General features: G+C 35.9%; 1 protein-coding gene across 6 annotated transcripts in view; it reads left to right on the plus strand.

Moving 5' to 3' along the window:
• The window catches only part of LOC308053578 (transcription initiation factor TFIID subunit 4-like), a 152414-nt gene that overhangs the window by 30042 nt on the left and 97834 nt on the right, over nt 1-24538 (plus strand). For 5 of the 6 annotated variants that reach the window (XR_013923672.1, XM_080364993.1, XM_080364995.1 and 2 more), the window contains exons 7-10: nt 635-892; nt 9508-9613; nt 13831-13945; nt 21168-21337. Coding sequence is in view for 5 of the 6 variants with exons in the window: in XM_080364993.1 (XP_080221119.1) it covers nt 635-892; nt 9508-9613; nt 13831-13945; nt 21168-21337 (649 nt within the window). In the remaining variant the exon portion in view is untranslated. The remainder of the gene's footprint in view (nt 1-634; nt 893-9507; nt 9614-13830; nt 13946-21167; nt 21338-24538) is intronic. The other variant, XM_080364994.1, reaches the window with a different exon arrangement.

Consider the following 24538-nt stretch of genomic DNA (forward strand, 5'->3'; position numbering starts at 1 on the left):
GCACTTCAAAGGAACACTACTACCACTTAAAAAGTAAAAAGTTTATGGGTGAAGGTACAATATAGCCTTTTAGAACTGTATTTTTTAGTTGAACTGGTCTGAACATGAAGCATACAATAGTACGCTTTCCTAATCCAGTCAGAATACATTACATCAGTAATAATACAGTAAACAGCTATTGCTGTAGGGCATCAGCAGTTAAATCATCTTGTTCTAGGTACTGGAGTCATGTCAGGAGAAGTAAATTGGTGCAGCTTACTACTTCTGGCATGCAGTGGGAATAGGGTTGTTCCTATGTTTCTGCCTTTTCTGTTTCCATTTTTTGCCCTTCCAAAGGCCTAAGCTACAAGTTCTAGGTAGTCTTGAGGAGGAGAGTGTGACGTTTTACTGCTGTGCTGGAATTAGGGCGCATGAAAATCAAAAGGGTTGATAAATCGAAATTGGAAGCTTATTAAAAATGTAAACCGAACTCTCCCTCTTACAAAGTATGTTCAGTCTTACTACTTTTTGACAAATAGGCAGGTAATAAAATTGGAAAGAAAGCTGCATTCTTTTTATTGTATTTACAGCAAATTTAAAAATATTTTTTTGTCAGCCTAAATTTGATGTTTCATAAACTTTCTTCTCTTTTTAGAAAAGTCTACCTGCATTGAGACAATCTTTACTGAATAGTCAACATTCAGTTTTGCAAGGACAGCCGTCTCAGCAGCCGCTTCAACAAACCAAGCTATCACAAGTTATACCTCAGCCTGCCTCGGGAAGCATTTCCTCTGTTGTCACAACACAGACAATAGGAATAAGGCAACCAAACAACATTTGCACAGTCTCTGTATCAAATACAGTGCAGCCTCCTCAGGTTAAGGTGGTACAGTCAAATCAGAGTTCTCAACTGGTAGGTACTGTAGTATCAAAGAGAATTTCTTGACAAACTGAATAGCAGTTTTCAATGTTATTTTTATTGCAGCTTGTTTGGGAAAATAATTTTTGGTTTGTCTGTATCATATTCTGTGATATGTAGTAGTACCTTATTTTATGGCAGTTAGTTCACAAGTGTGTTCAACCATTAGTTTAGATAGCATTGTTAACATAGCTTAAATCTACGAAAGTATGCTCTTGGCCTTTGTGTCTGGACTACAGTGATTGTTACGTGAGCACAGTGGAATTTGTTAATTACAAATGTAGAACAGAAAGCTTTTCAGGACTTACAGGCAAGAGTATGATTTTTAGTACGTCATTAAGTATGCTGCTTTGCTTAGATTAGTTTGCATTAAAATTAACTCTCATTTTAAACTCTTCTACATATAGTTGTAAAATCATGTAGACTAGCTGTACTGTTTTAGCATGTTTTGTTTAGAAATAGTGCCATACTTTATTTACTGAAATATGTCATTGTTGGGCATATTAGAGTATCACATGCTTAGATTCATTCATTTCAAAGGCACTATCATTAAGGCAACTGTACAGCCACTTTCTCAATGGGTGTGTGGGGAATTTATCCTGCTGTTACATAGGATCTTGCTTGTGTGTTTACAGTTGTAATTAAAATACATTTAGGATTTTTACAAGGCCTTGAATTTATACAGGCATTATCATCGTTCAAGCAAAGATGTAAGTTCCTTTGTCTGTGGTTTCTGTGTATGTATGAGTACAAGTACTTGACTTAAGTTTCAAAATCAAACTGTCAAGTTCCAGAAGGTATATAAAGTTGGTAGCAATTTATATTACCAAGATTCAGAAAAGCACATACAATAATGTAAAACTTTACACTTACCTATCCTTCTGTTCATAGGCTCTATAAACGATATAAATAATTTGTAGGGTGTGTGGAGAGAGAGTATTTCTTTTGCTTTAAAAATAGTTGTGCACACTGAAAATGTCTGAGCCATCTGAGCCATGTCTTTTGAACCTTACAAATACTTTCTAGTAGTTAAATTACTTTAAAATGAAATTATTATAATTTTACCATCCTTTAGTGAGCATAGTTTTAATTTGTAAGAACATATTAGATGCTAAGACTTCTGACTTGGGCTTTTGCAATACACACAAGATGCTTGGATATTTTGCACTTTAACTCACCTGCTTCCTGTTCAGCCGCTTGCATTCTGTTTTTTTCTACGATGGGTTCCCCCCACCTTTTCTGGACTGTTGTATTAATTAGAAATGTGTGCCTCAGACCTTTTGTGACTTCTTTTTGATTCATCCATGTTTCGTAAGACTGAATTGACAATAGTTTTGGTACTTGCAAGGTAGTGGAGTGGGAACTGGTTGCAATTACAGGCAATAAGTGTAGAAATTTCTCCTTGTCCTGGGGAGAGCAGATTTCTGACAGCGGCTGACAGGTTCTTTACGGGCCCTGAATGTTTATACTTATATGTCTAGCCTTATCTCACGCTACAGTCTTAAGAGGAACCTACTGCCAAGTAACACAGCTTTTTCCAATGTTTTGCAATTGACTTTAAACATTCCTGTGCCTACTAGGTATGTTGCACCCCACCTTTTGAGGAACACTGATGTGTCAGTAAGCCCACAGGAATTTTTACTCTTATGATTATAGCTCTTGTGGAATATTTTCTGAATGGGATAAAGTCAGATTTATGAGAGACACCTTCTGTGTCTCTCTCTCACATGTCAATGCATACTCAAAGCAAGCAATTGTGATGTTAACCTGAGCAGAGATTAACAGTGTGAAGAGTTGCTACGTCATCTTACTTAACATACCTACACAGTATGAGGGAGCTGAAAAGTGCTGAAGTGATATCTTGTAGAGATTGATCGGATGGGCAAAAGTTGTTTTTCTGTCTGTGTGGAGGTCATAGGCCTAGGTCTGAATTTTCACCTTACTTGAAATGACTGCTACATTTTCAAAAGGTAGCAAAATGTGCAGAGCAAAACTAAGCTTAATTACTATGCCTTGTCTAGAAAACATTTAGGGAGAAGTGAATACGTTAAAAATTATGGTTTGTTGGCTTTGTTGCAAAACTGCTTTCTGTATTTGTTTTCAATTTATCAGTAATTACTTCGTAGAACCAAACGTCACATTAACCAAGCACTTCTTAATGGCCCTCAAATTAGTTCTATACAGACAAAAGCAGCATCAGACAGTAAGAGTTTACTGCATTAAAAAAATCTCATATACCACAACAGCCATCAGCTCAGGTGCCAAGCAGACAACCCAGCAGCATCTCCATATCACACTAGTAATTGTTTTTAAGTATTGACTTTTTTTTTTTGTGGTGACAGTGATCACACTCCTCACTTCTTAGTGCTCCCCAAAATCAAAGCACAGCAAAGAGCTGCTGGCCATCTTGCCTGGGTCTTGTCCGGAAGAGGAAGATTACAGCTGGCTTGCCTAGGGGTGGCCAGCACTGATGGAGAAAACTGGCTGAGCTCCAGATTTTCCAAGCCTGAAGCTCACTGGAGAGAATTCCAGCTGGCTTTGCAAACTGTCCAGCTGCAGAAGGGCAAGCCTGTTTTGGACTATAGACCCTTTCATACCAGCCGGTTTACAGTAGCCTAGTTTTTTTAAAAATGTGGAGAATCCGTTAGCTGTTTTCTTTATTTTGACTTTTCCATTTTACACAAGGGTCAGATGTGGTGATACTTCTTCCAGTTATATTGAGTTATCTTGCAACATGGGAATTCTGTCAATGCTGTTCAGCATGCAGTGTAGATTGTGCAAAGGAGACTTCAGCATTACAATATATAGTGTTAGCAGAGATGAAAGAGGGAACTATTTTATTTATCTGTTCTGTACAATACTGGAGTCATGTTCCAAAACCATGAAAAAGCTATGCTCTAAAGAGCTAGATAGTGCTCATATAACTACTTCTAGCTAGGGAAAAGGGGAATAATCTTAGGCTAATATTTTATTGATGAGACACTAATGAGATAATCCAGCAATCAATTTTTTTTAATTGTTCTAAGTGCAATGTTCAGAGTTTCTCCAAATTGTCATTCTTAGGGTGCAGGAGCTCTGTATAGCCTTATATATGCAGACTGCCTGTCTTGTTCTGGGTGTTACAGGGGGTAACATTTCTATGAATAAGAGAGATGTTCTTTATTAAATGTGTTGAAGTTCTAATGGAGATCAGTTAGCACTTGATATTTTGTGTTGACACTGCATCATAAGGAGAAAGTACTCCTGGAGATTGAAGCCAATTATTAAATTTAAATAATAAAGAAACAGTAAGAAATTCAAAGTGATCCATCTTAATTAAAACAAATTCAATTATATGGAAAGCAACATAAAGATTTGTGCAGGTCTGTCTAGGGTTAGGAAAGATGTATAGAAATACATCTGGACTGTTGTTGCTGCATAAATTGTGCAGTGTCCAGAGGGGAGATTCTGCCATCTTCTAAGTTACGTTAGAATAGTATTTTCTAAAACATTTACTAACACTTTTCCAGAGACTGTCATAGTGGTTGGAGGGTCCCAAAAGGTGAGATGGAGTAATGGAAATTGGATACCAGATGCAACAGCAGTATAAGCGTTAAGCTATATGAGGGTGTTCTGCTTTCCTTTTTAATTTTCTGCTGAAGCTTCTTCTGGCATCATTTTTCTGTTGTTGAATGATTGTCATTTGTACACGTTTTAGTGACTCACAGGAAATAATTTTCTTTTTGTCCTGTGTGCAGAGCAGCTTAGAAATGAAAAAGATGGCTGTTTGGATAAAAGGAGTAGTTTCTATTAATGATCAAATAAAGATCTAGTCACTGACTTGGAATTCGGTGTACAATAAAATTTAAATAAAAATGGCTGTTGAGCAGTAGACATCTGGGATCCATTAACAGGAACAAAGCCTATACTTGACAAATTGTATGCCTATTTGAAGTACAGCCTGGTAGTTTTCCAGGTTGTTATCATGGAGTTTACTTGCAGAATTTTGTGCACCGTACCTTAATATAAGAAGGGTATTGGCAAGGAATGTTGTTTGGAAACCAGTAATAAAAGATGGCAATTAAAGGACAGGCTTGAAAGCCAAGACTAAAAGAAAAACTTAAAAGAATTAAATGCATGCAACTTTGTCAAACAGTGGCTAAAGGGGAGGATAAAAAATATTTACAAATATTTTAAGGGTTTAATCATCAAAGTATATTGATGAATGAATTAGAGCTGTCTAAGAGACTATAAATACGAATAATAGGATATAATTAAGCAAAGCTGGATTTAGGCAGGATATAAGGCAAAATATCCTTACAATAAGACAGATGATTAGATGGCAGATCAGGCTCCCAAATACAGCGGTGAAAAAGCCATCACTGAAAACATTCAGAATTAGACCAGGTGAAATACTGTAGGAAGAACTGTGTAATGAATTGGGGAGCGGGTAGGTCAAGTCATCCTGTGGCTTTTGACTTTATTTTTCTTCATTGCTTCTTTAAAAATATATACTCTGAAACAATGTAGTAACATTAAAAATGATGTGCCAAGTTTTTAAAAAGTCCTTTTTTATTATTATTTGGGAGGAAAAATAATTGTTTATGCAAATTTTGAGGCACTGTTGAAAAGTTGTAACTGCTACTGTTTCAGCATGGTAAACAATGGTAAATATGAATTCTAGGCCCATAAAAGCATGAACATTGTAAGTTAATGCTGCCAGATTACATGATAGCTGAGGTTTGATATGACATTTATCTTCAGGAGTGAGTAGACTGATAAATCACAAGTGGCATAGCCACAAGTGAGTTAGCAAGTGTTTACTCATGAGTGAAGATAAATGTCATATCAGACCATAGCCATTCTGAATTTTGTACATTTTACAAGTGGCTTGTTTCTTCCTTCCACAATACTACTTTTAACTTAATTGAGAGAAAAAATGCTTGGTAAAGGATATATTTTCCAAATTTATTTTGATTTTCCATTCTTTGCAGAAGCTTCTATTTCATATGCTTTTATTTTTATTGCTGTATTTATTTATGCTTAAGCTTTTGGATCAGATGCTTTTGTTGCAAAGTGTGATTTATGTAAATTGAGTCAAGCTGATTTTGCAGCCCTTACTAAGTAAGGGGAAGCGTATCATTGGGACCTCGTGTATCTGCATTGGTAAAGGAGTATCTGGATTGTTGACACTTGCAAAATCCTTGTCCTCCAAAACCTCAGCAGTGAGTTTTAATCTAATTGTCTTAAAGGACTTTTCTTTTTAATGGCTTGTAAATAGTCGATTTCATTTTTATTTCTTATCTCCTGTTTAGGTAAGAGAAAGAGAGCAGAAGTTACCAGTCTTTCTGCTTTTATACATTGTATGTGCTTTGCCTGAATTCTTTCTCAGTCTGTATTTGTTGGTCATTTGTGGTGTTAATTATTGAAACATAGAATCATTTAGGTTGGAAAAGACCTTTGAGACCAAGTCCAGCTGTTAACCCAGGACTGCCAAGTCCATCACTAACCACGTCCCTAAGCACCACATTGACACATTTTTTAAACACTCCCAGGGATGGTGATTCCACCATTTCCCTGGGCAGCCTGTTCCAGTGCTTGCCCACCCTCATGGTAAATTTTTGTTTTTCTTTATATTAAATTGAAATTTCCCATATTCTGACTTGTGCTTATTGTGTCACATCCTTCTGCTCTGCAGCCCTGAGAGAGTCTGGCTCTACCTTCTCTAGATCTTCTCATTAGGTGGTTGCAGACAGCAATAAGATCTCCCCTTTTCTGAAGGCTGAAGTCATGTCTCCGGTAACCTCAGTGCACTAAAACATCCAATTCTGTGTCTTCTGTATCAATCTGGGCTAGTAAATCAGTGCTTACGAACTGATAATTTCAGATTCAGCATCGATTCAGCATATGAATAGATAAAATTAGAAGGGGTACACTCATTGTGTGTATTTTTAGGTTGTGAGCAATATGAAATAATTTGGTTGTCAAATCATCTCACAGACTAGCTTGCTGGTACCTTGTTCATTGTCTGCACTTTTAAGGCCAAGTTAATGACATAATGATAATGTTAACGGTGTTGGAAAAATAGGCAACAGGATTATAGAACAGTTCTAGTTATTTTAGTTGATGAGGGATGGTTTAGATAGTTTATAAATTTTAATGCAGGGTCCGTTATCTCTGATTCATCAGTTTTTACTACGAGGTTATACATGCTCTTTCAGAAACGAAGTGCTAATGTTCATCCTTAATCACTTCTAGATCTGAAGATTACACCTGTGTTGAAATGTGTCTTAAAACTATAGAAACTGGAATTTAAGTTAGTGTAAAATGTTGCTCCAAGTTAGGTGCTGTTGTTTCTTTTAGAGAGTACGTGCTATTCAGTTTCTGCATAGGATTTTAAATGATGATTTTCATCTGTGCCCCTTGGAAAAGTTTATTTCTCAATCATTTTCTACACTTTCAGCACTTTTGCATATGTTGAAGTCCTAGTATAGTACTTGTTAAATGACATTTTTTGAATGTATTTGGTAGTAAAGAAAACATTGCCGTTTTTTATGTAATCTTAAATGGTTAAACACTGTCCTGTCTTTAATGGTGTTAGTGGCTCATTTTTTAGAGCATTCACATGAAAATAATCAGGTGAAACAGAACTTGATTCTGAATTGTAGATCTTGCTTGCTTCAGAGAGAGAAAAATCTAATCGCAGGTGATTACTGTAATAGCAGATAGTAGTTCTATCCACAGGTCACGCACATCATTTTTTTTTTTTTTGGCCTGGCTTCTGGCCAGTTCAGCTGTAGATGATTTTCTTCACTATTCTCCGAAAAGTCATCCCATAAATTACTGTACAAGTGGCAACATTCTCCTTTTTCATACCAATGTAGTCTTCTTTTTCTGTGGGCTGTTTTGTCTCCTTACTTAGTAAAATACACGTGTACGTGTTTCCTGTGCATCAAAACGCAGTGAACTACAACTTTTCCCCTGATTTTCACCTATCACCTCTATTTCTTTCCTGATTTTAAGCATGGTAGCTACTTTGTTCTTTCCCCTCTGAGTGTCACTATTTATTCACTGCCTGTGTTGACCAAGTAAATTGACATCCATGTGCTCCATTCCTGTGCTTGGTACAAATGCTCCATTTTCCTTCAGTGTCCATAGTTGAAGCTGAATCCTTAATCTCTTTTTTTCCCTCTTTTCTGTTTCTGCAAGGTAGCTATTACTAATGTCTCTACATCCACAGGTTTATTAGGAATTTTCAGCTTTTAATATTTTAGGATGTACAGCATGCAATACCATAACTTCAGAATGGGCCTGGTTTTTTTTTCTCCAGAATACATTACAGGTCTTGTTCCCTCATTACTCTCTCTTGTAGTTTTCACCTCTCTTCCTTCTGATTTGGGAGCCCTGGTTCCTGATGATGGAACAATTTCCTATTTCTTCCGTAGCCTCTCCATTCTGTACTTTTACATCTCATTTGAAAATACTGTTTCTCCTTCCCTTTTTTCCATAGCATACTTCGAAGTCAGAGATTTGGCCATTCATTACTCAGCTAAATAATATTGTTTTAGATACACCTTTTGTAAGAGTAATGCTGAGTGGTGCTGAATAAAGGTGCACTGGTTCCTGTTTGCTTCGTATAGCCGTGTGTAGTGTGGTGTGTTGTCTTCTGGGAGGGAATACTGCATCCTGGGGGTGTGAGACCGAGATGTCTAACTTGGAAGCAGCAGTCATGTTATGCAATGGGAGTAACATAGTTGTGACTGTGAAGAGCAAGCACATGACTTCTGAAGTTGTCATGCCTGAGTTGTGGTTGTAATCTTACTCGCAGTTATTTGTCTGTGTTTTGTTTTCAGAGTTTATTTATGGATTATTTTTTTTCCAGCTCCGCAGTATCCACACGTCTTTTTGAACCTTCTGTTCATCTGTGCCTACCTTGTATGTTCATGAAATCAGGGACATTTCACTGTTGCTTAGATATGACCCTTGCAGGTTTATTCTTTTTGATTTGTATGTGATTGAAATTCTAAATTTCTAACCCAGTTTCAGTATTGGGTAAGGACTTCAGAACTTGTCTTAGTAGTAAGTGAAACCTTGAGGATGTCCAGTTAACATTTAAAAGATGAATAGTATATGCTCACCACAAAACACTGTTTTCTTTCTTATGTATATCTGACTTTGGAATCCATGTATTTTAGAATTTACTTTTAGTGTATCTTTTCTTTAAAAAGCATAGATACATAGTGAAAAACCTAATGGTTGTAGGTGGACACCACTAAAATTATAGCAGCATTTTTTTCTACAGAAGTGCTTTTCTTCCTAGTAAAGTTTCTGAAAACAGAAGTCTAAACTTGAATATTTACCTTACTACTTTGAAACACATTTTTGATGAAGGTTGTGCCATATGACGTTTCTGTCGAATATTATTTGACTTTTTAAAAGCATAACAGCAAAATAGGTATATACACACACACACAACCACATGCATTACATGAATATGACTTTTGTCACTAGCTGGTTGTGCTTTTAGAGATCCACGTGCTTATATTAGTAATTACAGGTATTAGTGTATTTACGTTGTGTGTGTTTGTGTATAAAGAGTATAATATAAGTATACTTTTTTTTAATAATAGCAGATTATCCAGTCAACATCTGCTCAAACTGTGAAACGAAACCCTGCTTGCCAGACTACCCAGATTAGGATGCCAGTGGTAATAACTCAGACCATTAGACCACAAGGTATGGGTTTAAATGTTTTAGTGAGATTGTTACCTTTGTATGAATTTCATTGTAATTACAAACTCGTAGTATGGGAAAAGCTTACAGTGTTGACATTGGCAGGCTTGACATTTATTTTTTACTTCGTACTGGCTGAGGAATGCATGTTTTCACTATGCAGTTTCAAGGTACTTCCGACCAACACAATGAAATGTTTTGAAACAACTTTAGAACTAAACTCTCACATGCTTAGCTCCTTACTCAGCAGCTTTTCATGGGAAGTTCTGAAAGAAGTCAGGAACTTGACTTGTACTGTCCTAAACTCTAACTCTGGGCCAAGAAAGAAATATTTCATTTTTGTCCTGAAGCCTAGAGGATGCCTCAGTTTAATCGTCCTACTTTTAACTCTTACTCCTGAGGTGGAACTTGATAGCCACTGACTGCAGCTACAGAGGCCAAGGTAGGAGTTCTAGAGAAATTTCTCAACCCACATGCTCTTTTTTTTTTTTTTCTTTTTTTTTCTTTTCTTCTTTTCCCTGCCAGTATGTTTACTCTTTGGTGAGGTCAGAGACTAACTGCAGCAACCTGACTTGCTGTGTGTAGCCATAGGAGCAAGAGGTGTCATTTGTACACAACTTTCTCATCTGTCTGTGCACAGGTGGATTAATGTCTGATACATCACAGTTTTTAAGAGGGTTCTTGAAGCTGCCTTACTTTCTAATAAATATCCATTTGTTTCTTTCCACCACTAGCCCTGTTAGGCTCAGCTTTTGTTTTTTAATGTGTGTCTTTTTTGATGTGGGCATTTAGATGATCGAGGGTTTGTAATGGAATACAGAGCTTGTCATCTTTAGGTATTGAATCAGTAATCAAACTACTTTAAATGCACATAAAAGCTGTTGCTGGCTGTTTGACTTTATTGCTTGATCTTTTCTGTTCTCCTTGGGAAAAGAGCATCAAAGCCCCCAGTGATCACAGTTAATAGCAGCAGATATTATGCTTGCCCTGTTGTCTTCAGAGAATCCAAAGGTTGAATGGACATGGAGACCAAGCTGTCACTGTAATCCTGTAGGCTGATCTTCCAAGTTAGGAAGAAATGCTTTTACTTGTCATAAAAGGTGTATATTTGATAGCACTGATACTCATGTCCTGAGTTTATGAACAGGAAAGGTAATCAGCATCTTGTAGCATGAACTTTAAGTTCTGACTAATGTGTCTGAGACTGAAGGCTGATTTCATTTCTTTGCTTGTCCAGTATCTTAAGTTGTGAATGTCAACAGTGTGCTAAGAATTTGCATGATACTGGCATCTGTCTTCTACATAATGGATTCAGAATATGAATTTGTTCATGATAGCCATTGATCAGCCAATGAAATACAGTTTAACTCACAATTCAGCTTAAGACAGACAATGGTTCATAAAGGCCAATTCATGCAAAGCCCTGCTTTCAAGTGGGCTTATTCTTATTTACAGGCTTGTTTAAGCCCACCACTATATTGTTTTAATTACGCAGACAAAGCAAACGCCTGTGTGCTTGCAGCTGGAAGAAATGCCGCTATGGCATTCTGTCAGATACCAGTTTGTTTTGATCTTGATATATTGTTAAAACCTTCTGCTGTAAACCAGTGTAATGATATTTTTTACTGGCCTAGGTATTCCTGTAGAAGGTGGTAAGATACTGGCATAGGACATGGTCTATATAGAAAACTGCAGTAGTATACTTTTGAGGAGAGTGACTTTTTGAGGATAGTTACTCCAGAACTGAACTAATTTCCACAAATGGTCCATTTTCCTTCTTAGATAAGAGTGAATCTCCTACCGTAATGTGTCTTTACATTAATATTAATGCATCTGTGTGAACAGACTATAATACTTTTAAAAACAGAAGTACAGATAAGTTGGCAGGCTTTAAGGACTTTTATATTAATAAAATTATTTCCATACCAGGGAAAGTAACAGTATAGTTATTGCACAAAAAATTCGTACTTCTTTATCAAAGCACTTATCAGTATAATGATTAAGTGAATTGCATCTTATGGATGGGGGAATTGAGCCAAAGAATAAAATAATTAGGCAGAGTATTCGTTGCAACTATTTAACCTGTGCAGAAACACAGCTAGGAAACTATAAGCTCCTAAATCTGAGCTTCTCTAGATGATGCTACTTAAAATTTGAAACAAGGACCCAGTGGTGAAAGACTCTGTATGTCATTACCAATCCCATGAAATATCTAGGCCCACAGGTGATTTTAATTTTTAAAATATGCCCTACCTCATAATAGAAATTGATGTTTTAGCCTTATTTTGTGTCTAACTGCTTAACCATGCATAATTGTGTTTTAAACCAGAAAACTTGTATGTCACCCCAAAACTTCTATTTACTTTGCCAGATCCATTTGAGTAGAATTACATATACATGGGGTGAAAGAAAGTGAGACTTAATTTTTCTATATCCAGTGTAGACATACTGTTTTCCTTAGACCAAGAAGTTAACTTTTCTGTTGCTGTACCTTTTCGGTTTATTTTGGTTTTTTTTTTTTTTTGTGTTCTGGGTTTTTTTGTTTATGGGGTTTGGTTTTTTTTTTTGGTCCAAAGTTAACATCTGTAGGAAAAAACCCCCAATGATACTAGTTCTAAAGGAATATAATGTTAATTCTGAAAGAGTGCCACTGTTACCTTAATTTTGCCATTGTAGTGATTTTTAGTCTCCCAGATGTTAATTGTAGAAAACAGAGATCTGCTAATTTTTATTGTATTATTTTTTTCCTTTCAGTTCACTTAGTAGAAAACCTTTCAATTAGTTCATCTGAAATACATAAATTGTCTGGTCCATGAACTAATGCTATCTGTGACACCTCATGGACCTTGAATATTCTGATGACAAAAGTATTTTTGTTCCCCAGGCTTGGAGGCTGAAGTCCTAAATCTTGTTTTGTATTTGCTAATGTTGAGAGTCCACACAACAGTTTATTCATACAGATTAAAGAACTGAATGAACACTGTCAAATTAATTTAGCTTTAACTCATTCAAAGCTAAAGCTTTGTTTTATCCAAAAAGTGTTCTTAAAAGGATTTGTTGGGATAGTTGTGTTTCAGGTTTTTATAATTCATGAAAGAAAAATAATGTAACTCTGCTAAGGTTCATACCATGCCATTTATATGCAGTTGAGTCATAGATGTGCAGAAATAACTTTAATGTGCTTCTCAGTCTCAAACACTACATGTGTGTAATGGTCAATAAAATCGAGTGATGTGTAAGAAAAAGGTGAGATCTTTGAAGTCAAGTAGACCTACAAATTAATTATTTTCACATGCCAAAACACAGGTGGGATTTAAGGAAACACAAAATATAACCCAAGTAAATGTGTTTAAGCAGTAAAGGAGGTTTTACTCCAAAATTTTCATTTGTCAATGCTTTTTCAGTTGCATACTGATATGTTTTTAATAATAGTAATAATAATGATAATACAAGTCTGATGATTTACTAATTCGTAACATAAATTTGTAATTATTTTTGGTAAGATTTTTCCAAATGTCAGAGACTAATTAATAGCCATTTTTCAATTTACTGTCAGAAGAAGGTGGATGTCCACCACACTTAAGCTCATTTAGAAAGCCCTGTTTTACTTCCTCCTATAAACCTGTGAAGTCTAGATACAGGTACGAATTAAATCATCAATTTCAAAATAAGAAAATAAAAGGCAGTCTTTATGAGGGGAGTTTTGTCAAATTTTACAATAGTGTTTTTTCTTTTACATAAAATATAAAACATTTAGAAATATTCAGAATAATGTTTTAAACTCTAAAACTACACGTTTTTCACTGCAGCAAAGAACAACTATATAATGTGAAATGCATAGTTAATACCCTGAGTGACTGTGACTTAAAGCATCTGTATTAAGAACATTTCAAATTATTATTCTTTATTCTCTGCAGATTATTTAGAAGAGTGGTTTACTGGCAATTGCAAACACACTAATAGCCATTTGGTGTATTATAACCAGCTATGGCCAGTGGTTTTCAGTTTTGGAATCCTCAGAATTCTGTAAATATTGAACAAAATGTAATGTTAAAATAAATTTTGTATTTAAATTGCTCTTCTTCAGCAGTGTAATCTTTAAAAATAATAACTTCCTTTGTTTGCAATTTACAGACAGTTAAATTTAGTTCCTGGACAGAAGGTTCTTTGATGTAAATTGTCTAAGACAGCTCATAATAACATTGCTTGGTGTTTTTCAGGCACAGTAGGGAAGGCACCAACAATACAAGCCAGCAAAAGTCCTGGGGGCTTTGGTGTTCAGGTCTCTGCAAATCAGAAAAACAAGCTGAATGACCCTGGAGGTGGTTCTTTCAGGTAAAAAAATAAAAAATAATTTTAAAAAAAATGCAGGGGGGTGGTTGGGAGGGATCTTAAATATAAAATAGAATTTAGAATTGGCTTAACACCAGAGGGCACTGTTTTACAATAATTCCTGCCTTTTCTTACTGTGATTGGGTGACAATTTTCTTACTTCGTCCTATTTTAAAAAAAGGGAGGGGGTCATCACATGTCTTGAGGATTTTTCTCTAAATGCTCTTTTTAATGTTTAGTAAAGCCTTCAATTCTGTGGATTACAATAAAACTTACAGTAAATGGAATTATGTGTATGAGGTTTAAAAAACCGCATCGTTGGTTTTATGTATTGGATTCTAATATTCATATGGAATGTGTCTTGCTGAGAGGATACTAATTATGACAACAAGGCATCCTGTTGATAGGCTGCTGCAGCTGTCCCCTTATCAGCACAGAGAAAATACTGTATGGTTTTGGTAGTGGGTTTTGGGGTTTTTCTCTGTGTGTGTGTGTATGATTATTGTTCTTGGTTTTAAAGAGAAGACATTGCTGTATTTATTCTTCATGTGCTTACTTAGGTAGCAGAGGTTGAGGCATTCTGTGGGTCCCTGTAGTAATCAGGTGCTGCAAAGGTTCAACACAATAGCATTGATGCATTGAGCTGCTATACCAGTTCTTTTGTGCTACAAACTTTTATTCTATATGTATTTTAGATATTTTTACTGTTGGTAGTAACAAACTAATCCTATGATTTTTGCTTTCGTTACCATCGTTTTTATTTTTTTTCCACTGGTGAAAGCACATTTGTGTTTAAAGATTTTCTTTCTTTGTTAAATGACAAAATATTCATAGATTTTCATTTTCGTCTTCTGGAATTCTTATGTTGCTCTGACGTCATCAAACCAGTAATTAATTTTCAGGCTTATGCTTTTGCAGGTGAGGTAAAAAAGAATTTGCAGCTCTTTGCAATATCTCTGCTTTGAGGCATGTCAGTATTGCAACTAATAGTGGTAGTACTTAGTATTAATCTAAAAGCAAAATCATTCAATTTTTTATTTTCCAATGCTTTTGCCTCCTACTGAGTATTTAAATGATTTAAAACGTCTGTTGGGTTCAATTGTGCTGTCTTAATAAGTATTTTTTATGTTTGTAAGCAACATGAGCATTTATTCTTCGTTAGTATAGCTTTCAATTTTACATACACCAAAAGGGACAGCATTTTTTTAACTGGATGTTGTAAACTGTGCCAGGATTGATTCTTGCATTCACTTAGTTTATACACAGAATATATTAGGTTAGCTGGAATTGTTAATTTTCCCTTGGGGAGAAGCAAATGCTCAAGGCACTGATTGATAAATCAATAAATCTTTAGTGAGTTTGGTAAATAAGCTGTCAAGGGTGTATGTCATTTTTCCTCTAGAGAACAAATTTTAGTCAGAATGAATGTGTTTGTTTCCTTGCATTGTTTTCTTCTTCAAAATAGTAAGACACAAAGCTGCATTTAAATAAGTCCATAAAATTGCAAGGATTTATTAAACAGCAGCAAAGATCAAGCTTTTTCTTGATATCTTAACAAAGAATTCAGTTGTTTGCATATTTACATTTCAACCCCTAACCTCTCCTGAGGACAAATAGATGTCTGACTATTAAGCCTGAAGGCACAGCACTGGAAATCTGTATTAATCCTCTGAATGCTGACTAGTTTTCCTCAACATTCCCAGCGTGTGTGAAGAATGTGTTTATAGCCAGAAGGCAAACTGGCATCTAAAGCAAAGCAAGAATTTTGAAAAATAGTTGTGTTATGTATAAATTTATTTTGCCCTTAGTGTTTTATTATTGTATATTTGTTTCATTATTTTATATTCTGCTTTCTTTAAAATAACTTACTTGAGCTTTTCACTCTTGTGAGCAAAGTGTCGGTCACTAGAAATGGAAATGTGAACTTCGTTGTTTTCAGTTTCTTCTGTTCTGGACTGTGGGAGATACAGGAAGGAATTAACATAAAAGACATAGCAATTAGGAATTTTGCAAATTACAGCTTAGCCTTTAATGTCAGCATTTATTAATGAACTGTAAGAGTGCTTACATGAGTTCACTGGATGTTATAGTAGCTCTTCTATGATGCAGAGTTTTTGACCCAAGACTTCTGCAATGTGAAGTTGTTGTATTCATGAAATTTTATGCCACCTTTTTTGGTATTAAAATATATTGTTGCTAAATTTTTCAGAGGCAACTATAGACGACTGCATTTAGTTGACTTTCCAACTGTGTTAATACCTCAGAATGGAAATTTTAATTCCATTTTTTCTAATTTGTTTGTTTGTTTTACAGTAGAGATCCAGACTTAGATTTGTACCATAATAGTCAGGCTAGAGGTTTCTGTAGTTGGGAGAGATGGAGCAGAAGGCCCACTGAAGTGTGCTAGGGGTGTGTGTATTTGGCTACAGCTGCTGTGTACATCATCATCTAGTTTGGCAGTCTCAGAGCTCCCACTAACATAATCCACCACTGATGACTCTCAAAGTAGCAGACTCAAAGTGATGCCCATAGTTCAGATTGCGGCCAATATAAAGAACTAGTGGAAACATTTGTTCCCCCCCCGATACTGAGTCAGAATAATTGCAGTTGGAAGGGACCTTGGGAGCTTGATTAGTCCAACTTCTGACTCAGCGCTGCTTTGGTTAGATCAGGGACTTGTCCAGTTCTACATATGTAAAAGATAGAAGATACATGTTTTTACTCCTGTATTATCCTACCACTTCCTAACTGTATTGAGTAAGGTTCAGTGGCATTGCACGTAAAATGAAGCAAGAAGTAGATGGAACCATTCCCATAGTGTGTGTGTGATGATGATATGTTTGTGTACCAGTGTGACAGCTAGCCAGATGCTCCTTTCTTTTCATGGCAACCTTTCTTTTTCTGTAACAGTATTTCAAAGTTACATGTAACCTCTTGGAACCTGCAGTATCAGGTTTTATGCAGCCAATGTGATGGGTTTTTTTTTCAGAATCAGTTCGATGAAGTGATTGGAATCATTAGAAGCTTATCTTGGTATTCATATTCTATGCTGCTGACTGGCAAAATGCTGAAGTAGAGTTTACCTGGAAATAAAATTTGTTTTCAGACCTCTTTTGCCTTGCCAAAAGAATCTCTTCCCTATTATTTTTATTGTTTAAAATAAAAGTTTAATAACATAGTTAGAGCAATATGCCTCAAAATGAATGATGTTGTATCTAATAATGTGCAAAGTAGCCTGTCTTTAAGGAGAGAGAGGAGGTTAATGTAGGTGTTAAATGGATAGCTTCAAAGTTTTAATCTCAAAAGGATATGACATAAAACCTTAAGCTTTAAGGTTTTTTGTGTTCTTCCAAATAAATACTTAAAGCTATAAGATGATCATATATTTTTTTCCATATTTTTCAAAATAAAGTGCTGACCACAAATGTGATATGCTCTGTCATCCCTTTTGCTCATCAGTGGGAAGATCCAATGTAGACAGTGAAGGAATTGTATGACAAAGCAGTATAGGGAAAAATTTCAAATTAAAGCTTGAAGGTCAGAATAAGCATTATAATAAATCTGTGTGAATACAATTTCTGCTATTACAAAATGTAATATAATAGTGGCTGTTACTGTAATTTCAAGCCACCGTTTATATCTGGTGCGTTATTGTTGATCTCAGATCTTGTGGTCCATGGAATTTGTAGACTTGCTCAGTCTTGCATATGTGTAGGGACTTTGCCCTTATGTTTTAACTTTTGAGAGAGAGAAGGGAATCAATAGTATAATGTTGTCTCAGTTGCATTGTATATTCTTATAGCTTATTTGGAATAAGTTCAGTATTGCAGATTTGGACAACATTGGCTCAAATCTTGCTACATGCATGAGGAAAAAGCAGTATGCAATTGTGCAGTTAAGATTTATTACTAGATTTTTATAATGGCTTGTCTTAGTTAAAACAAAATCTCTGAAGCATGTTACAGGCAACTGCAAATACTTTGGGTTTTCTTTCTTATTTTCAAATAAGTTGGTTTGAGGTTTTATTTTTGTTTGTTTTCTGTAGTTGCACAAGTGTTTTTAATGAAGAGGAGAGAGACAGAGAGGTGTTACAAAAGGTTAAGTATAGGAGGAAGAATTGAACTTTTAGACTGCTTTAAGATGCAGATTGCATTTGGAAAGAGTTTGAGAACCCATGCTGTTCATCTTAAAAATAGCATGCATGTTGGAATGTTGGATTTATCCCATAAAACTCAACTCATTTCAGTAAAAAACTGAAATAATTACTGAAACAGTATAATTAGTATGAGCACAATAATATAGGCCAAGAAACATGAAATTGTTAAATACTCTGCTGGGATGAAAAGGGAAAGATAGACAGTAATCATCAATCTAGATGACCACTGGATGGCATCTTTGTTCCACAGAATGACTTCTGAAAATTCAATCATCTGGAATTAAAAGTTGACTTTTATAGGAAATTGTTTGGCAAGAATGCCAGCCCTCTTTATGTATAAACGTTTGTGTGTGTGTTTCAGTATCCAAATCCAAGCTCTTTTTTGTGATTAAGTTCCTCAAAGTCAAAACCAATATATTGATCGAGTTTTTCCCATTAGACTGGAAAAATTTTAGTCCCAACTATGGTTAAACATTTCCTACCAGTCTTCCATGTAACATTAAAAAAAAAAAGATGTACTCACAGGTAGTGGATTGCCAGTGTAAGACAGAAGGAAATGTTTCTGTCCTGGAGTTACAGTGTTCGTCTTTGTAAATGCTGTTGTATTGATGTTGATAATTTCATTAGAATCCTGGTTTGTGCCCAGATTAATTGTCTGTTTTCATTTAAAACTATTTTTTTAATTATAATGTGGTCACAGATCTTTACTCCAAATAGAAGTTGGAATAACTTAAGATGCTAAGCAGAAGGAAGGTAAAATATTGATTCTACTTTCTATTAAGCTATTAGCTATTAAGTAGAAGTGGAGGTTAGTATAAACTCTTAAAAAACATGTTTGTGAAGTCAAGAGTGCTCTCTTGATTTCTGTATGGATGATTGTTTGAGGGAGATGAAAGTACCTCAGTCCTGGCAACCTGATCTGGGAATACTGGGATTGAGACTGTATTACTGCTAGCCAGATTGTGTGTTACTGTGTGAGAAGTGCTTGCTAAAGCAGGCGAGATCATGGGGGCTGCATATAGAGAAAGCGTACGAGTATCTTGCTCAGTTAATATTTTAGCAAGACCCTTTAAGCCTGTGTGCTGGGCCCCTCAGGAGGCAGCAGCAGCCAGGCACTGCCCGACCCTGCAGGGCCTTCACACCCACAGTGGTGAAGTCTTTTTTTCCAGTACCTTCCGCCATCTTACATAGTTTTGAGTTTGTGTTAACGGTAACTACCTTTATATGAATTTGGTTTTGCTGTGGTTTAAAAGGCCTGCTGGATTTGGGCCTGGTGAGCCCTGGGTAGATTACGTTGGGTGGCGCTCATTCCATTTCAGGCGTTAAGGTTTTTAACTCCCTAAAATCTTAGGTTTTTCTCTTCTTGCTGCTTTCCATTTGTAGTTAGAATCTTTGGAACTCATCACTAAATATTGTAAGTCACTGTTAGTTGCTACGTGGCCGAGTATGTTTCCCAGTTGTGGTACTGGGGGCCAGTTTCACACTGGTTGGACAAGGCCAAGGACTAGTCGCTCAGCTGTGCGGTGAACGAGCCCAGCTTCTTCATGGCAGCTCCTGTCACCCTCCTGCCAGTATCACATATGTAATGTGAAATGTAAAAACAAAAGTCCTCTAGGCCCACTATGAAAACCATTAAGGCAGGAGATCAATTTTGTGACACTATCCTCTGGAACTTAATTCTAAGTGAAGAAATCAAGTGCTTAGCACTTGTGGAAAATAATAAAAGCTCATTTGTGTAGCATTTTTCTGACAATCAGTAAAATTTTCCATTTTCTTAAGTGTTGAGCATGTTTCTCCAGTTTTATACAAACAAAAATCCCTTCTTAGATTTCTTCCTGCAAAGAAGACAAAATCAGTATCTAACAAACCATAGAAGTTGTCCACCAAAATCGGCTGCTGTAGTGCAGATATCAAGGAGAGTATAGGAGGACAGGGAAAACCTAGATTATGGATTTCTAGATTTCTATCCTTTTCTTCTCAGACCTTACTTGTAGCTTTTGGTGTTTGCTGTAGGCCTTAAACTTCTTAAAAGTGACAAAGTATTCTAGGGGGCCTAGGATGACATCTATGTAATAATTAAATTAAAAAAAAGTCTTCTACATTAAGCTTTTGTTTGTTTGCTTTATGCAGTAGTAGGAATCCAGACTTAGATGTATGTGGATGTTTTCCATATATATATACACACTCAAAGGTTGTGTAATTGTTCCTAGAATATTCTGAAATACAGTGTTTGTGCCAGTAATGAATGTGCTAAAAACAGATGGTTGTTTCCACAGTTATGAGTCATACCTCATAGAGGTAGGAGGTAAAAAAAATGCTTGGGAGATACAGGTATGGAAATTCAAATTTTTTTAGTCAGTACTTGCTCGAGCTGTTGGGAAGGGTATTACAGGGCAAGCAGTGGCCTGGGAAGTGTTGCTGTCATCTTCCCAAATGCAGCTTATTTTTCTAAAACTGGTTGACATGTTCAACTTATTTTTGTGTGTTGCCAGAGAAAATACCAGCACATATTCAAACTACGTTTGGAACCAAGACTTACCTATGTACTCATCGTGGTCAAAGAATCTTTCCTGACTATTGCTGAAAATGCTTTGGTGCCCGTTTTGATAGGAACGTATGAAACTGTGCAGGATTCCAAATCCATGATTTTGCTTTTAATGTCTGTGGGGGTTTTATGTATTTAATCATTTTGCTCCTACTTTTCAGCATAAAGAGAATAGCCAAATGGTCTGCCTTTAGTGGGCGTTGTTGCTTTTAGTTCCCTGGCCATCCTGTTGTCATTGATATCACTGACTCGCAGATGAAGAAAAGACACTTTTGTCACACCACCTGTTACAGACAAGTTGTCCTGCTTCTAAAGTTTTCCTAGTGTGATCAAAGAAATACTTGGCTATTTCTGAATCTGGAATATATTCTATGAAAATGGAGACCCTAGTGGTTGTGCTTCAAGTTGGCCTAGCCACCAAGCATGTTGCATGCTGATTACTTTCAGAGAAGCAGATAATATACAAAATGAATATATCACAAGCAGAATTATTTTTATTTGGTTTGTTTTTTTTTTCACTGTAGAGATGATGATGACATCAATGATGTTGCCTCTATGGCTGGCGTTAATCTTAATGAAGAAAGTGCCCGAATTATGGCTACCAACTCTGACTTGGTTGGAACCCAGATACAGTCCTGTAAAGATGAACCCTTTCTTGCTGCTATACCTCTACATAAACGCATACTTGAAATGGGTGAGAAATGTGTCCTTTCCTTTTGATAGTGTTTCCTTTGGAGTTACGTGATTCTGTGTAACAGAATATTCTTAGCGCTTAAGATTGTTCTTTAAGTGTTTTATTACATAATCTTGTATTACTAAACTTTCAAGGTTTTTGTGATAAAAGTAACTTAGTTATCTCAAGTTGGGAAAAAATAGTATACTGGTACTTTTATACTTCATGCTTTCCCCCTGTTTTTTATATCCAAGGATCTCAAAGCTCTTTGCAAACATTAATTATTTCTCACAATTCTCCTTCATGTTTTACACATGAGAAGATTGAAACAGAGAGGTAAAGTAAGTAGTACAGGTCACAGAGGACACCTGTGAATAACATTTAACAGAATGTTGAAGTTATCTGTCAAGATTTTCTTTCCCCATACAAACCAGTTACACAGTTCTTATACCTGCATCTATTTAAGTTCATAGTGATTTTCTTACAGCATTTTTTTCAAAAAGGTGTATTTATTTATCCTGGCAAAAAGGTGTTTTTATTTATTATGCCATTTGAAAATAGAAGTTAAAAACTTTAGTAGACAAAGATAACTATTCAAGATTAGTGATATTTTAAGGTTAGTAACTATGCTCTGAGTGTATTTTCTATGACATACTTGATTAATATATGTGTTCTACTACCTAAATGTGTCTTTCTCAACATAATTTTGGTAAATTTTCAGAGCTATCAGTGTCTTAAGATACTAAGCTCAAATCGTTTAGGGGCATAAATCATCTGTTTCTTTTAGACCTATGCTTACATCACTGGTTAAAGTTGTAAAATTTTTAGGCATTTACTTCTCATAGTTGTAAAGAGAAGACCAAAATCTCCTTAGAAGTCGGTACAGTTAGGTTTTTAAGTCATGCGGTTACTTCTGAAATGCTATTTGTGTTTGTATTCATTGAATTAATGGAAGCCTTTTTATATTGCAATTGCAGGCAAAGTTCTTCATTGACTTATTGTCAAGCTTCACTCTTGTATTTTAATTAGTGCCCTTTTAAGTTCTCAGGGAAATGAATTATTTTGCATGTTATAGTTACCATGATGTGATGACGGCATTATGTGATGCAGTTGGGGAAAGCGTATGTGCAATGTTTTGTGAGACGGCTTACCACCACCTGAGATGGAAAGCCAGAAGATGTTATGAGGGATGCTCACGTAATAGTTTATACAGGTGTAAGAAAGCAAAAAGGAAGCAGACATAAAACTGTTAAAAAGAATGGGAAATCAGTAATGAACTTGCCATATAAGCCTTAATGAACTGTCTGGGTGTAACAATTGCTGCACAACATGAAGCTGTAATTACAAGTGCAGGACTTACAGGAATCTGTACATACTTTAAGAGCCACAGAACCCATCACACTATTCATCACTGCCTTTTGGGGTTTGCTCCTCTGAGGAACAAATCCCTATGGCTGTTTTTGAAGCTTTATTGGCTTTGATAATTGAAATGAAACTTTCAAAGCTTTTAAAAGCAGCTGCAGGGATTTACTTCTCAAAAGCAGTGAATCCAGAAGAGCGGCCACTCCTAGTGATCTCCTGCAGCCACTTTTAGAGCTTTATTTTGGCTTTACATGAAGCCTTTTATAGTTTTGAAAGTGGCTGTGGGGTTCACTAGTGGCTACTATCTGGGATCTATGGCTCTTGAGGAGAGAATTCCTTCAGCTGATTTTTGAAGTTTTAGAAGCTTGGTTTTCACTGTGTGTGGCCAGATTTGTTGTTTGCATAGGACCACACACAAATTTAGTAGTTTGTGCTACTGGGCACTTAAAATAACGACATTTTAAGTACACGACAAAACTCAGTCTTAGCATATGTTGCTGTGCCTAGACACACCAGGACTAAGCAAAGAAGGCTGTGACCTTCTCGAGCACGTTAGGAAAAAGAAAGTATGTTACGTGAGTCCTCACTCTTCTGTTTTCATTCTGCCTGTTGACAAATGAGATAAAATATTGTTTCTCCTTACTTTTACCTGAATGTGACTTAAACAGACCTCATTTTCTACCTTTAAATCTATTCATATTTGAACACTTTAGTTTTAGGGCACATTTTAAATGTTTTAGTAAGAGAGATATTTGTGGTATGTACAGTATTAGGAAACTGCTCTTCTCTCCTTTCTCAGAAGCTAGATCTTTCAAGTTTTCTGTAATATTAATCTCCTTCTCTTTTCTGAGGAAGAGCTCTGTCGAGCAACTCAGTAGTGTTCCCTAAAGGCTGTTCCAGAGATTGTGCTTCCATTCACCAGAGTCAGAATATAAACTGCTAAAGTGAGAGCAGATGCTATTCAGTCTTTGGCAGTAACCACCAGCCAGATGCCTCAAAGTTATAGTGAAGGAGGTTTCTTAATATATTGTACATTCTTATCTCTACTGTAAGTTGGCAGTGTTGTAATCCAAAGTTTATATTAAATCTAAATGACTAAATATTATTATTGATCCTTTTAAATGGAAGAAGTAACTGAAAGGTAATTCATGCAAAGATATTCATTCACTTCCCACATACTTCCTTATCCAATTTTGTATCTAGTCATCTTTGGCTGGTAATCATTGCCATTTGTTCATGTAGGAAGACAGGGCTGTGGCTGTTTCAGATTTTTCTTTGATGCAAAATCAAGAGTGGGTATTTCTTAGCAGATAATATATTTCTTTTGCTGTTCCATTCAGGATCATAAAATGTTGCATCCTGATCTTTCTACATGACAGCACAGCACAATTAAGCATATGCAAAGAGTTGTAAGGTTTTTGTTTCTGTGTTTGGGAAGTTGAGAGGCAGAGGTTGGCGTTCATGCACGTGCATGCTGATGTGCATACAAACTCGTAAAACTTTGAGGGTCTTTAACTTTAGTAAAACGAGTAGTATTTCTTTAAAGGGCAAGATAAGCCAATTAGACTCTCACAAATAATGCTGAAAAATCCTAACTTTTTCATGTGGTTTTGCGGGAAAGAAACAAGAACAATAACTTGAATAATTTGTAATTGTTTCACTTTTATTAATTCATAAGCTATTTTCTGGTGGGTAAGAATGCTGTATTAGTTAGGTTTTGGAAGCTAGTTTTTGACATTCTGAGTTTCCATTCTTTACCAAAAGGGGCATCACTTCAATAAATAAAACATTATGACTTAGCAGGTTGTTTTAAGTGTGGCAGTTTTCTCTGGTTTGTAACCATCTTGTGAAAATAGAAAC

Source organism: Falco punctatus, assembly GCF_963210335.1.
Source record: "Falco punctatus genome assembly, chromosome: 14".
Lineage (NCBI taxonomy): Eukaryota > Metazoa > Chordata > Aves > Falconiformes > Falconidae > Falco > Falco punctatus.